This window comes from Melanaphis sacchari, unplaced genomic scaffold (genome assembly GCF_002803265.2).
Source record: "Melanaphis sacchari strain LSU unplaced genomic scaffold, SCAv2.0 Contig0_pilon_pilon, whole genome shotgun sequence".
NCBI classification, from domain to species: domain Eukaryota; kingdom Metazoa; phylum Arthropoda; class Insecta; order Hemiptera; family Aphididae; genus Melanaphis; species Melanaphis sacchari.
This window is the reverse complement of record NW_020270366.1, coordinates 13,154,952-13,168,085: the sequence shown is the minus strand read 5'-3', so window position 1 is coordinate 13,168,085 and position 13,134 is coordinate 13,154,952. Positions and strand designations below refer to the sequence as shown.

At 24.8% G+C, this 13,134-nt stretch overlaps 2 protein-coding genes across 3 annotated transcripts; one reads left to right on the top strand and one right to left on the bottom strand.

Moving 5' to 3' along the window:
- The first annotated feature begins 3,863 nt into the window (after positions 1-3,863).
- Positions 3,864-8,871, top strand: LOC112604132 (dehydrogenase/reductase SDR family protein 7-like). Of its 2 annotated transcripts, none has more exons than XM_025353030.1 (7): positions 3,864-3,879; positions 3,981-4,203; positions 4,801-4,944; positions 5,008-5,227; positions 5,318-5,402; positions 6,559-6,719; positions 6,798-7,410. In XM_025353030.1, the coding sequence occupies exons 2-7, from the start codon at positions 4,075-4,077 to the stop codon at positions 6,998-7,000; spliced, it is 942 nt and encodes a 313-aa protein (XP_025208815.1). In that variant the 5' UTR covers positions 3,864-3,879; positions 3,981-4,074; the 3' UTR covers positions 7,001-7,410. The 2 variants fall into 2 exon arrangements, 1 of the variants encoding a protein (XP_025208815.1); XR_003115208.1 differs by lacking the exon at positions 3,864-3,879 and adding an exon at positions 8,846-8,871 and having other exon boundaries at positions 3,886-4,203; positions 6,798-7,092.
- A 2,371-nt stretch (positions 8,872-11,242) lies between these two features.
- LOC112592087 (transmembrane protein 11, mitochondrial) lies at positions 11,243-12,684 on the bottom strand. The gene is made up of 3 exons (XM_025336067.1): positions 12,370-12,684; positions 12,022-12,242; positions 11,243-11,610 (listed from the first exon to the last, which is right to left on the bottom strand). The coding sequence occupies exons 1-3, from the start codon at positions 12,381-12,383 to the stop codon at positions 11,330-11,332; spliced, it is 516 nt and encodes a 171-aa protein (XP_025191852.1). The 5' UTR covers positions 12,384-12,684; the 3' UTR covers positions 11,243-11,329.
- Positions 12,685-13,134: the final 450 nt, after the last annotated feature.

Here is a 13,134-nt window from a genome sequence, read left to right as displayed (position 1 = left end):
AAATTTAAAAATTTTCTATAGATGATTTTGTATTATTATTGTAGTAAATACTAAATAGTAGGTAACACTTGAAACAATTAAAATGTTTACTTTTCTAGCTACCTACATTTTATAACAATTATGCTTAATATAGTCTTTTTAAAACTTAAAAAGTATAGTTTTATGCTTAACCTCCATAATTTAATACTTAATAATAAATTAGAATTTATGAATACTTATTTATTTATAGTAATATTTTTGTATAGTTTATTCAATTCTAATTGTAAATAGATTCTTTATAATTCGATACAAGTAACTCAAAAAACTAAAAGCATAATAATTGTTGTAATATCAGATGATCTATCATAGAGTGCATATAAATTATAAAATAAACATTTTAAATTTTAATTTTTTCAAATGTAACAATTTTGACAAAAACCCATACTGAGCTGTGAATAATTAATTTATAGGTAGGTAGTAGGTACCTACCTACTTCATGTTTCCAGAAATCCAAAATGTTTTAAAAATTATTGTTAGAATAGTTAGGACTTAAAATATCTTCTGCTCTTAAGATTCTGAAACATTTTATTGTATCTTCATAACCTTGTGTTTTTTCCATAGTATTTGATCAAAACTTACTGCTTCACTTTTCACTTTGAAACACTTGATAAGTGAAAAACAAGATTAATTTATGTTAGAATTATTACCTACTTGTTAGCGCTATTAATATAATCTTGACATTTTCAAGTTTCATTGAGCCTAATTAAAATTTTGTGATTTTATAACATAGTATTTTATATAGGTACATCTTTTCTTTATTTGCCTCATCCAATATTTAATTCGAACTTTATAAATCTGTGTAAATTGTTCTCACTCAATACGCATTTCCTGTACCCATGGGCGCCCATAGGTAATATTTTACGGGGGGTCAAAATAAAAAAATTTTCGAATGTAAGATAATAAAGATTTAATGTTATTTTTCACATATAAATGTATACACTATACATAATACATGCATGTTATATTTTTATTTGTATATATATACATATATATAGTGTATTAATATAATAATTGCCATACGAATAAATAAATAAATAAATAAATAATAATTTTAATAAGTATATAAAAAAATAGAAATTAAATAATATAATGAAGTATATTATTCGGTAACAGTAAATAAGAACTGTAAATTTCTTCGTTTTATTCCAAACATATAAATGACATCCTGAATGAAAGTATCCTTGTTTGCGTTAGGTTAAAATATTTGTAGTACCTATATTATGATCTTTATAGATTTACCACAAATTATCTGCGATAAATTATTTTACGTATAGGTTATACAGACTACAGAATACGACCTATCTATGATGTTAATATACGATAACAATGAGTACCTATATTTTTATATTTATTTCATATCTTAAAAGTGATTTCAACAAATAATTTGCCTCGGTAATAAGGTAATATTGTGGTAATATTTTTCCCAGGGGGGGGGGGGGCAAGTGCCCTGTCTTGCCCTCCCCCCCAATGGGCGCCCATGCCTGTACCTACATTCTTCAATATTTCTTCGTCACTTCGTCATCTTTAAATTTTACACTGATCGCTGAGACGTTAAGCACGTGTAATGCTGTGATTTTGGTCATAAAATCTATGTTTGCATACTTTTAATTTCAAAATAATTAAATAGAAGAACATACACAACTAATTGACAGGTATATCTACAAAAACATATTTGAACACAAATATATTTAATTAACTAAATACTGCCAAGTCCCGGACTACAATTGTGTTTAGTCGTTTAGATAGATACATTCACTACATTGTATATTTATTAGGTACTATTGCATATAATACAATTTTAACGTAAATAAAATAAATAAAAATAAAATAGAATGAATAGTTAATAAATAACACAATAACTGGTGAACCAGGTAACTAAAATCAAAACTAAACTAAAAATGGCGAAATGGTAATAAGTTTACCATTAGAATTCCAAATTTTTCATCTACATAATTAATTACTTTCGGTTCCGCTTGGAGTTTTTTGATAACTCCAACGAATGTGATCTTGAGGTAAATATTCACAATGTGGCGTACTGTTTTAATATTAATATACACACATATAATAATATGTACAATAATATACATAATATGTATATTGTGAAAGTAAGTACACGTATGTAATTTTTGTCGATTTTCATAATTAAATAAAACATTTATTTAGGTAGCATGAAGTGATGAATCTAAAGTCTTTAACATGATTTTTATTCCAGCAATTAAAATGTAATATAAAATCCCACAAAAATTATTACTATTATTCATATATTTGTATAAAAATAATAAAAATACATAGGTACATTTCTTTTTTTATATGGATTTAAAGTTAGTAATGTGTCAAAACCACAAAATATTTTGTAGTTTGAAATTAATAAAAACTTTTCTTTTAATATCTAAGTTTTGAAAATTAATATAAGATTCTTTATGAGTTCATAGTTTATACTGAATTACTGAAACTATAAAATCTAAAATATTTATAAAAACAATTATTTTTAAAGAAATTTAAGTTCCGATTTGGACTAAGTTGTCTAAATTACATATTATTTAAACGATAAATAACGATGTGCCAATTATCTTGTTATAATTTTATTTAAAAACTTTACCTGTATGTGGGAATTTAAGCTTTTATGTTTTTTTTTCATTATTATAAATTTTACTATACACAATAAAATTTTTAACTTATTTTAAATATTATTTATCTATAAATACTATAAATCTATTTTTACTATTTTGCAGTATTTACAGAAAGATATTATTAAATTTTGTATTATATATTATAGTATAAATATCATAATTATTAAAATATACTAATAATGTAATTAATACAATATTTTCGGGAATTATATCAACCTATTATAACACAATGGAATAAATTATTTTAATAGCTTTATCGATAGCTTTGGTAATAATATATTAATATAGGTTAATAAACTGTTTCGGCTCAGAAGTCAGAACTGTTGTTCATATATTATAATATATAATGTCCATAATGGAAGTCGATAGATCATTTAATTCAAATTTAAGACCCCTATAATAATGAGTAATGACTCTCGACATTTAATGTACAGCAGAGCGGTACCCATTTCTACATACTTATTTACTTTTGAATCATAATACATATTACCATATTAGGTACATCGTACATATTATTATAAATTAAACAAATGTTCTTGATGGCAACGTGCCATAAGAAATCCCGAGTGTAAACAGTAGTATGCATAGTATATATATTTGAAGAGTTGTAAAATGTATATTGATTATTGACAGTTATTGAAATATTCAGTATTCAGCAAATCTGCGGTTTATAAAAATAAAATTCGGTTAAAATAATTTAAATTTTTTATATATATATATTTTTTTAATGACATCAGTATAATATTATTGTCTTTTTTGTACCTAATTGTCCTAATAACTGTTTTTTTGGTTGCACAGTGTACACGATGAAAAAAGTTTGTTTTGTAAGTTTTGTTACGCCGCGATGGTAACGTCTAACCCTTACCTATAGAATATCGCGTGCGGTGAATGGTGATTACGATTCCACCATTTAGAGATTCGTGGCTTCGTGCATCGGGCAATAGGACCGTTAAATATTAATATTGAATAATCATATATCTTGTTTTTTATAAATTATATAGTTATACGATAATATTTATTTTTATTATTTATTTACTTACCGTTCAATAAAATGTAGTTATGCTTATGTTATTTAGGGGACGTGCACGTCCGTCAGTCATCACTGTGCAGTGTGCAGGTCAAATCTGAACGTTAACGGTTAACCACACTGGCGTTGCAATATTAGTAATCACTGTTTGTCGTTATCAGTTCGATTGCTCTTATCCGAGAAGTAAATAAAAAATTGAATACAAATTTAAAATTAAATTTATCTCCCGTATGCAATTTGTTCGTTTGCAAGCATTACATTTTAACTATATAGTGTCGTTTCAGATTTACTTTGGAACTCGACGTCGACAAGGTCTGCAATTTGAAGATACTTATTATTTTTTAACTATAAACGACTAATATCAAAAACGCCATTGCGATGTCTGACGTTCACGCCACTCCGATTGCCTGGCAGTACGTTTGTTGTTCTCTGCCAATCCTAATACCGATGTCAGTTTATGTACTTAAGAAGTGTTTCAATAACAGATATCGCACACTCAACTCAAAGGTAAACCCAAACGTTTTAACTATCAGTTTTTCAGTTTTGTTGTACTACTAAATGTCTATGACCTTTATACGACCCTAGCTTTTTCCTTTGATCGCTGTGGACTTTGTACACTGGTATTAATTTATTTTTTCATTCTTCCAGATTTTTTATTTGATTGATTCAATAATTTGTAACTTATGATTATTTTTGAAGTATATTAGTTATATATTGTAACAGTGTAATATTTTCTTTTCTTTAAATTTATTTATGGAAGACCTGCATGACACTAGGTCCTTGTTACTCATGAAGATTTAGCTGTATAAAATCAGAAACAGAAACAAAAAATGCTATTAATAATATAATTTAATTATTAAGAAGTCTGCGCTTATTGAGTATTCAAAATTTTGTATTTTACACTGGAATTTTTCTGTCATAGCATCATACTATTATATCAAATATATTTAAATTAAAAGTGAATTATTATAAGTACCTATTGCTTATATGGCAATCATATTATAAATTTAACTAGTTAAATGAGCTAAATTAAATTTTATTTGGTTATCTATCTTAACTAATCATTTTCAGAAATATTTTTTTAATAATCAACTATTTTGTTAGGTTGTACTTATTACAGGTGCCAGTTCTGGATTAGGTGAGACATTAGCGCATGAGTTTTATTCCCATGGCTGTGCACTAATTTTAACGGGACGTAGCAGCAATGAATTAGAACGAGTTAAAAATGATTTATTAAGCCGAAGTGATGTAATTAAAAAGTTTTATTATTTTAACATATTTTTCTATTTGCAAGTTTAATTATTCTTGTAGATTAAGAATGTTAACAAACCGTGTATTCTCGTCTTGGATCTTATTGACCAATCAACAATAGAAGTAGTTAGTCAAAAAGTTTTAGGAGTTTTTGGTCGTGTAGATATTCTCATCAACAATGCTGGCATCAGCTATAGAGGTAGAGCTGAAGCAACAATGGCAGAAGTAGATTACAAAGTAATGTTGGTCAACTATTTTGGCCAAGTTGCTTTAACTAAAGGTAAATAAAAAATTTAAAAAATTGAATTTTCTCAATTTTTAGTATTTGAACTGTAATAACTAATGTTAATATGTTAATATTCTCTTTTAGCCATATTGCCTAGTATGATTCACCACAAAAGTGGACATATAGTAGCAATTAGTAGTGTTCAAGGAAAAATTGCTATTCCATTTAGGTAATATAATATTATTTAAAATTACAATATATACCTAGTACTAATTCGTGTTTGACAATTCACAAATTATAAAAATATTTAATATTACTTAGTTATATTTATATTCCATTGATTATAATTATTATAATTTACCATATTAACCTAACAAGAAATTTAAATTATTCAACACTTAATAAAAATTGTAGTTTCAATTGAAAATGTTGAATAATTCAAATAAAATCATAATTAAAATGTTAAATCAAAAATTAATATTGGTTACGACTTAAGATTGTTGTTTATTTTTAATAAGTAAAGATAAATTTAGCTGATCAATATTATTTTCAATTTTTAAATTAAATTTTAATTGAAATATATTGTTTCTTATTTATGTTTTTGAAAATATCTACAACTTATACTATATGTAAAATAAGTAAATTTGAGGGTAGATAAATATTATAGAAAATTAAGGAGCAAAAGTTCAAATTAGAGTTAAATGTAAATTAACTTAATAAAATTTAGATAACATTGAGTAGATTTTTTGATCATTTTTATTTGAGGCATCTATTTAGGTTGTTTGAAAGTGTTTTTGAGCACAGTTGAGTTATAATTTGGTCGAAATGAAGTCTTCATGTAAAGAGGTATTTGTTAAGTGCTGCTCAAATATGCAGTTTACCAATGGCATACGGTTTACAATATTATGTAAACCGCTTATCTAAGCAACAATAAAAATAAAATTGACCCAAATATAATTTGTTGTATATGATATGGTTTTGTATTTTCTACTTATATTTATTGTTAGGTACTAAAATATAAAATCATTGATATACTACAGTGTAGTTTTGACTACTTTTGGAATTAAATAATCAAATATTTTATTTTAATATAAAAATATCCCAATAGTACATTATTAATGAATGAACTTTAAAATATTATTTGGTATATTTTCCTTGTAAATAATAATTTTATCAAAAATATTTTATTTTTTTTTAATTTTTGAAAAAAGTTTTTTCTAAATTAATTTTTCAACCGTTTATTACAGATTACTTATTTTATTATACTTTTGTGTAAGAAATACAGATATTAAACCTTGGTTATGTTGTAAATAATATATATTTTTTTTTTTTTATTGACAATTTGAAAATATTAAATTAATTTTATGTGCTTATATTATTTTTAGATCAGCATATACTGCATCTAAACATGCTTTACAAGCATTCTTTGATACTCTCCGAGCTGAAATATCACATCATAAAGTAAAAGTAACCGTTGTAAGCCCTGGGCACATTCAAACAAATTTGTCATTGAATGCATTGACTGGATCTGGATCACAATATGGTGGTAGGCGTTTTCATTTGATATTAATTTTTATTTAAAAATAGTAGTAATATGTTATTATTAAATGTTTATATTTTGCAGTTATGGATGAATCTACAATGTCTGGATACTCGGCTGAATATGTTGCTCAACGAATAGTAGACGCTGTTGTTAACGATGAACAAGAGGTCATCATTGCTCCATTGTATGCTCGTTTAGCAATTGGCCTACGTTATGTATGGCCAAGGTTTTATTTTTGGCTAATGAAATATAGGGCTGACCAGCAAAATAGTCAGAAAATGTAGGATTCAAGGATTCCCCGCCATCAGACGGACGAGCGTCGGCTACAGCCCGTTATCGTCGGCATACGGGAATCTCACATTTGACAAACAGCCAGGTCAGTCAACTAGATTTCTAGATATTAGCTGTTAATTATTATTTTTTGAGTACTTATAATTTTGTATTTTTGATTATAAATACCTAGTTGTTAGTGATGCACAGTTTGGCATAAATTATTTATTTAATTTGTATATCTTAAATTTGTACAATGTTTATTGTTTACTTATTAAAACTAAATGCCATAATTGAATTATTTAGATAAGTATAATTGTACAAAACTGCCCTAAAAGAAACAAATTAATATCATAATTTGTGATTTATTAAGTATGATCAATATTGATATAACAAGTGGTATAAATCTGATTCCATTTGAAATTGCCAGAATACTATATAGTTGATATTAATTAAAAGTAAAACTTAGAGTAATAATAAACAAAACTATGATAATTTAATTAATTTTTTATGTGATTATGTGTTTCATAATAATTTATCATTAAAAGAAAAATTAAATATTATGGATAAATGTCAATTGTCATTATTTAAAAAATCATTGTCAACATTTAAAGAAAATACGTACAAAATGAATTTTTATTTAATTTAAATTCACAGTTTAATTTATTTATAATGCACAATTAAATATAAAATTATAATTAGTTTTAAAATTCAACTTAATTAAATTCCCTATTTATATTTCTTTATCGATTTCTAAATCAAACTATTTTAATTACTTATTTAATAACAAATAAATGTACCCACTCTTCTATCAAAATCATTGTTTACATTATTATAAGTTATAACTCATAAAATTGCATCATGATTTTCCTGTCAATAATTTATAAATTAAAATAATAATAAGAGAATTTTTCATTAATATTGATTATTATTTAAAATATTTTGTTTTTGCACTATAATATTTTACATTGGAAGTTGTGAAGTACTTTTATTCTTATATATAATTAATATAAATATTTATTGCACTTTTGTTGATGATTGAAGATATTAGAAATAATTTTATCAGTAACAAATTATTAGATACGTATTAGTATTTTCACAAACTAATTGTTTAAGCTTGAAAAATAAATGATAAAAATGAGCTTTTAATTTTAAACTAAGATAGGGTTAAAACACCATTGGTTTTTTTAAATATTTACTGTGCATCATTAACTAAGATAGAAAATTGATAACTCATAGTCGGTGGTGACATGAAATAGTTTTTCATGAAGTATTGTTTGTGTTATAAAAAAAGCATAAATGGGGTATAGCCATACTTGACAATTTATTGTATTTAAAGTTATGCGAATGTCTCATTTACATGTTTTTTCTTCATCTTAGAACTGCAAACCACAGTAAATTTATATCTATTTAGTTTTAATATTATAGTGAATTTATTTATTATTGGACATAAAATATCAAAAAAAAAAAAAAAAAATTTCTAAAAGATTACAGAAACATTTAAGTTAAATAACATTTAAATTTGATGTTAATATTAAAATTAACAAAGCTAAACGAGACTATGCTGTTACTACTTATAAAACGAAATACAACACATACTGATGAGACATTCTCTCAAATTGAAAGAAAATTTATTTTCACTTGTACTGTAAATTAAAAATATAGGAATTTGTGTCTTTAATCAAAAAATTTAAATTATATATGCTTCATAAATAAAGTTCACGTCACCACTACTTACGATCACTGCTACCATTAGTGTAGTATAACATTTTTTACTATTATATTATTATTATTGTATAATCCTTAAATACTATTACATCTTAGGTTTACATAAATTTAAATTTTAAATATTGTTTTAGGTATAGAGTTTATTAATTACTACCAATTTATTTCACACAAAATGTATTGCAAACAATAAGTTTAATTATGTTATAATTTAAATGATCTCCTTTTTTTTATAAAATAACTTTTTTATTGTTGATACATTTTTGTTGCTTAAAATGGTGCTTGTTTGTTACACATTTTGTGTTCTTTTTATAATTAATCACTTATAATTTACATACAAATTTGAATAACAACAGCGTATCGACAATTACATTTTAGAAATCTCATATAGCTCATACATATATTATAAGTAGTTCTTCTGATTTCTGTCAATTATTTATGTATACTTATAGTGAGTTGTTGATATAGTAAAACCTTATGTACTGTTAAATATTTTTAGTTATTTTTAGAATAACGTTCTTTAGTCAGTTAATATTAGATTGTTAACTTAAATGATTAAGAAACTATACCATTGTAGATGATAACTCAATGTGTGCAAATATTTATGAGGATAAATTTAGATCTTTATTGTTGTTTTTTTTTTTTTTGAACTATTTGTAGCCTTCATAAATGTAGATACATTATAATGGTAAACAAATTATTGAAACCTACAAAAAGAAAACTAGTGTACATTCTCATGTAATTGTTACGCTTAACATATCTTATAAATTCTTGTCTAGTTTTAATGTTTAAAAAAAAATTATTATTGACAAAAAATTCTCTGATAGAATAAAACAAATTATATGTGTATAAATGTAGGTTATTTTATTGTTTTACTATTGTCCATGTTGCTTATTTTGAAAATATCAAGCACATATACTTGTAACTATAAAACGTCCATTGTTCTTGACATCAAAAATTCGTTGTTATAGAAAGTTTGTTTTTACGAAAGTTACTTAAACACTAAATTTAATTAATTATAGAATGCAATTTATTATGATATACAATTTTTAATATTGTTTTATTTTCTAAACATTATAATCTTATAATAATAAATCACATACAATATTTTATGCCAGTTGTAAAATGTTGAGAAATTTATTTTGTGATATTTTTCAGTCTATTCATAAATGGTTAAATAAGTCTGTAAAAAAAAAAAAAAACAGACAATGGAATTCGTAATTTTGATCATTCATAATTTTACAATTTATAGCAACATAATATTGTGAATCTACTTCCACAAGGGAGTAATATTTAAGTATATAGTATGTTATATTCATAAAAAAAACAACTTAACCTCAATAGATTATTTTAAAATATTATGTTCCATTTATACTTTGGCATGCCACGTTCACCTTAAACTATAGAACGATTATAGGTAGTTTTTAGATATTAGTTAACCTTTAGAACAACCTTTATATTAGATCGAAATTGAGATTAATTTGTTGCCTTTAAAATGAAACCTAATTTTCTTTTATAAAATACAAGTATCTTTATTTTACAATATTCTGTAATTAAATAAAATTATTTTTGACTCTTTAAGTTTTTAACTATTACATATTTGATAATTCACGGTTATTTTAAATTACAATAAAGAACTTTAGAACAACAAAGAATATAATATTACTATCGCATTAATTAACAATAAAAATAATAAATAAATAATTTATCACGTCACGAGTATAAAACATTACTGTTTTGTTTTTATTTTAATGGCAATTTTTAGCATGATCTAATATTGTTAGTAATTATTGAATTATAGACAATATTTAACATGATCAAATCTGTGTGCTAAAACATTTTACACCTATTTAGATGCCTGAGATATATCCGTTCACTCGTCCATAAACATCAAGTGTATAAAGAAGTTATTTCCACAAATATAAAGATTTTAATTATTTAACTTATTATATATAATAATAAATTTTAATTGATGAAAAATAATATTGAGTTTAAATTATTTTTAACTTATTGAACAATTTAATGATTTATATAGCAACAAACATTTATAAGAATTCTAAAAATATAATTTAAGTCAGTGATTAAAATTTAGGATAATTAAAAATGTTTAAATATTAGGAAAATAGAAATTATACTTTGTCAATAGTTACTATTATTATTTTATATAAAACAAATAATAAGACTTAATAATTGTCAGTATGTTTCTATAACCTAATAATAAATGTATTATTTTAATTTAAAACTTGTTAAAGATGGAAATAGGTATTTAAACATTTTTTTTTATAAAATTACATTTCAAGTTCTTTAATATGATACCGCAAATTAAAGCCGATAATATTTCCAGTGAACAATGAATTTACATTGAATATTATTTATATTATTCATTAATTCATTAAAGATGAAATGTAGATAGAGTCTGATTAATATGTTTATATGCTTTACACCCAAGAAGGAAATCTCTCAGTCACTGGCATTCAACATTATCAGGTACATACAATCATAAGTTGGTAGGTAAATAAAATAAAATCAAGTATACATATATAAAATATAATTTTAAAATGTGCTGACTGTTCTTGAACCATCATGTTCCCATAAAAATTTGATCTCAATTTGAAAGATTATTTGCAATATTCGTACAGCTTCCACATACAATAAGCAGTTGACACTACTGTTACTGAAGTGTGTACAATTTTCCTCTTGGTATCACTGCCACGTTCTATAACCACTGGTAATGACGGAGTGTTGTCTTCCTTTTGGAGTGATTTCAATCTTGGGTCCTTGTGCACCTGATACTTGCAGCATGGATCAAACTGCCAAGAGATCATATATAGTCCAGTGCATACAAACGAAGCCATGCACAAGGGACCATATAAAAATGGCTTGGAAGTCCAAAAGTGAGCTAATATTAGTGTAAAAAAAAATAAAATAAAAAAGTAAAATTTATTAAAATAATAACAAATTGTATAAACTTAACATAATATAAAATTCCTAGATTATATGTATATTCCTATATAAGTATTGAAAAATAATCTATAATTATTTATTTTTAAACCTATTTTATTTACTTTTATGTAAATGTATAAATACTACTTAATTAGATAATTAAAATATTATTTGATTAATTACACAAAATGTTGACTTATTAAGATAATAGAACTTTTAGTTCTAATAAATTATGGTTTCCTATTTCTCTATTTAAACTAAATGTTTAAATTCTGTTTTAATGATAGGTACTAAACTAAATTTATAGTAGACAATAATTTAAATAGCTTATTTAAGAAACTGCTACTAATTGAACATAATTTCAAACCTGTTCCTGCAGACAAAACACTAGATATGATAGCTGTTTGAGAAAGAAAATTGCCAACAGTAATCCATCTGACAGTTTCATCAGCCAACTGAGTTGGTTCAATAATAATATACTTGTAGCCTGCCTCTAAGGCATTATCCAATTCCTGTTCAAACATTTCTTGCGAGTTGTCATTGTCATAGACTTCTCTTATTATGGCAGTATCTTCTTGATTTATTATTCTATTTCACAGAACATACACATCCATTGAATGATTAATTATTACATTAACAAAGTATGGTATATTAGTAATTTATTAATTTAGTTAACCTGTATGATTAAAAAATAATAATAATAATTATAACTTACTCGTAGGATAACATTTTCTGAACACTTGGTGCTCGTTGAAATGTCCCATTAACCGAGTTTAGGCTCAAAGTTTATGAAACTCTATCATTTGTGTTGTCCACGAATTGCGTTCAAAATCAAATCGATTATTTAACGAAATCACGTCTTGTACACCACATTTAATTTTAGTATGGTGTACGCACAACGGTCGTCTTTCTTCGGCGGGGATGTGTGTTTATAAAACAGTGTACCGAACAAAACATTCGCTCCGGTAGAAAAATAAAGAAGAAAGACGGACCGTGAACGTTGCGGACGACATTGAAAAGAAAAATTGCACGTTTGATAAGAAACAACAACTGATATTGTATGGACTGCGCGCTAGTACATGGAAGAAAAACGACGACCGTTCGTCGAAAGCAAAATTAAACTTGTTATTCCATGAGACTAACCAGGGATAGGTTAGGTTAATTTTTTATAGTGCTCTACTGTAGGTATACTTCAATTGGTTTATTATCATAATACCTATAATGTAGATTAAATATATTTTATTGCGCGCCAAAGTTTGGCCATTATTTCTCTTTGTGTATTTTTGCTAGACGCTAATGCCTTATTTTTCTCTTAACGTTTAAATTTTTAAAAATAATTTCTTGATATATACATGTTTATAAAGGTATTAAGTGTGATATTCTGTAAGTGTGTTGTACAATACCCTTGTCCGTGACGATCCCTCTGACAACATAATATATATTATTTTATATATAGTGTAGAAATGGAAGTGATTACGAT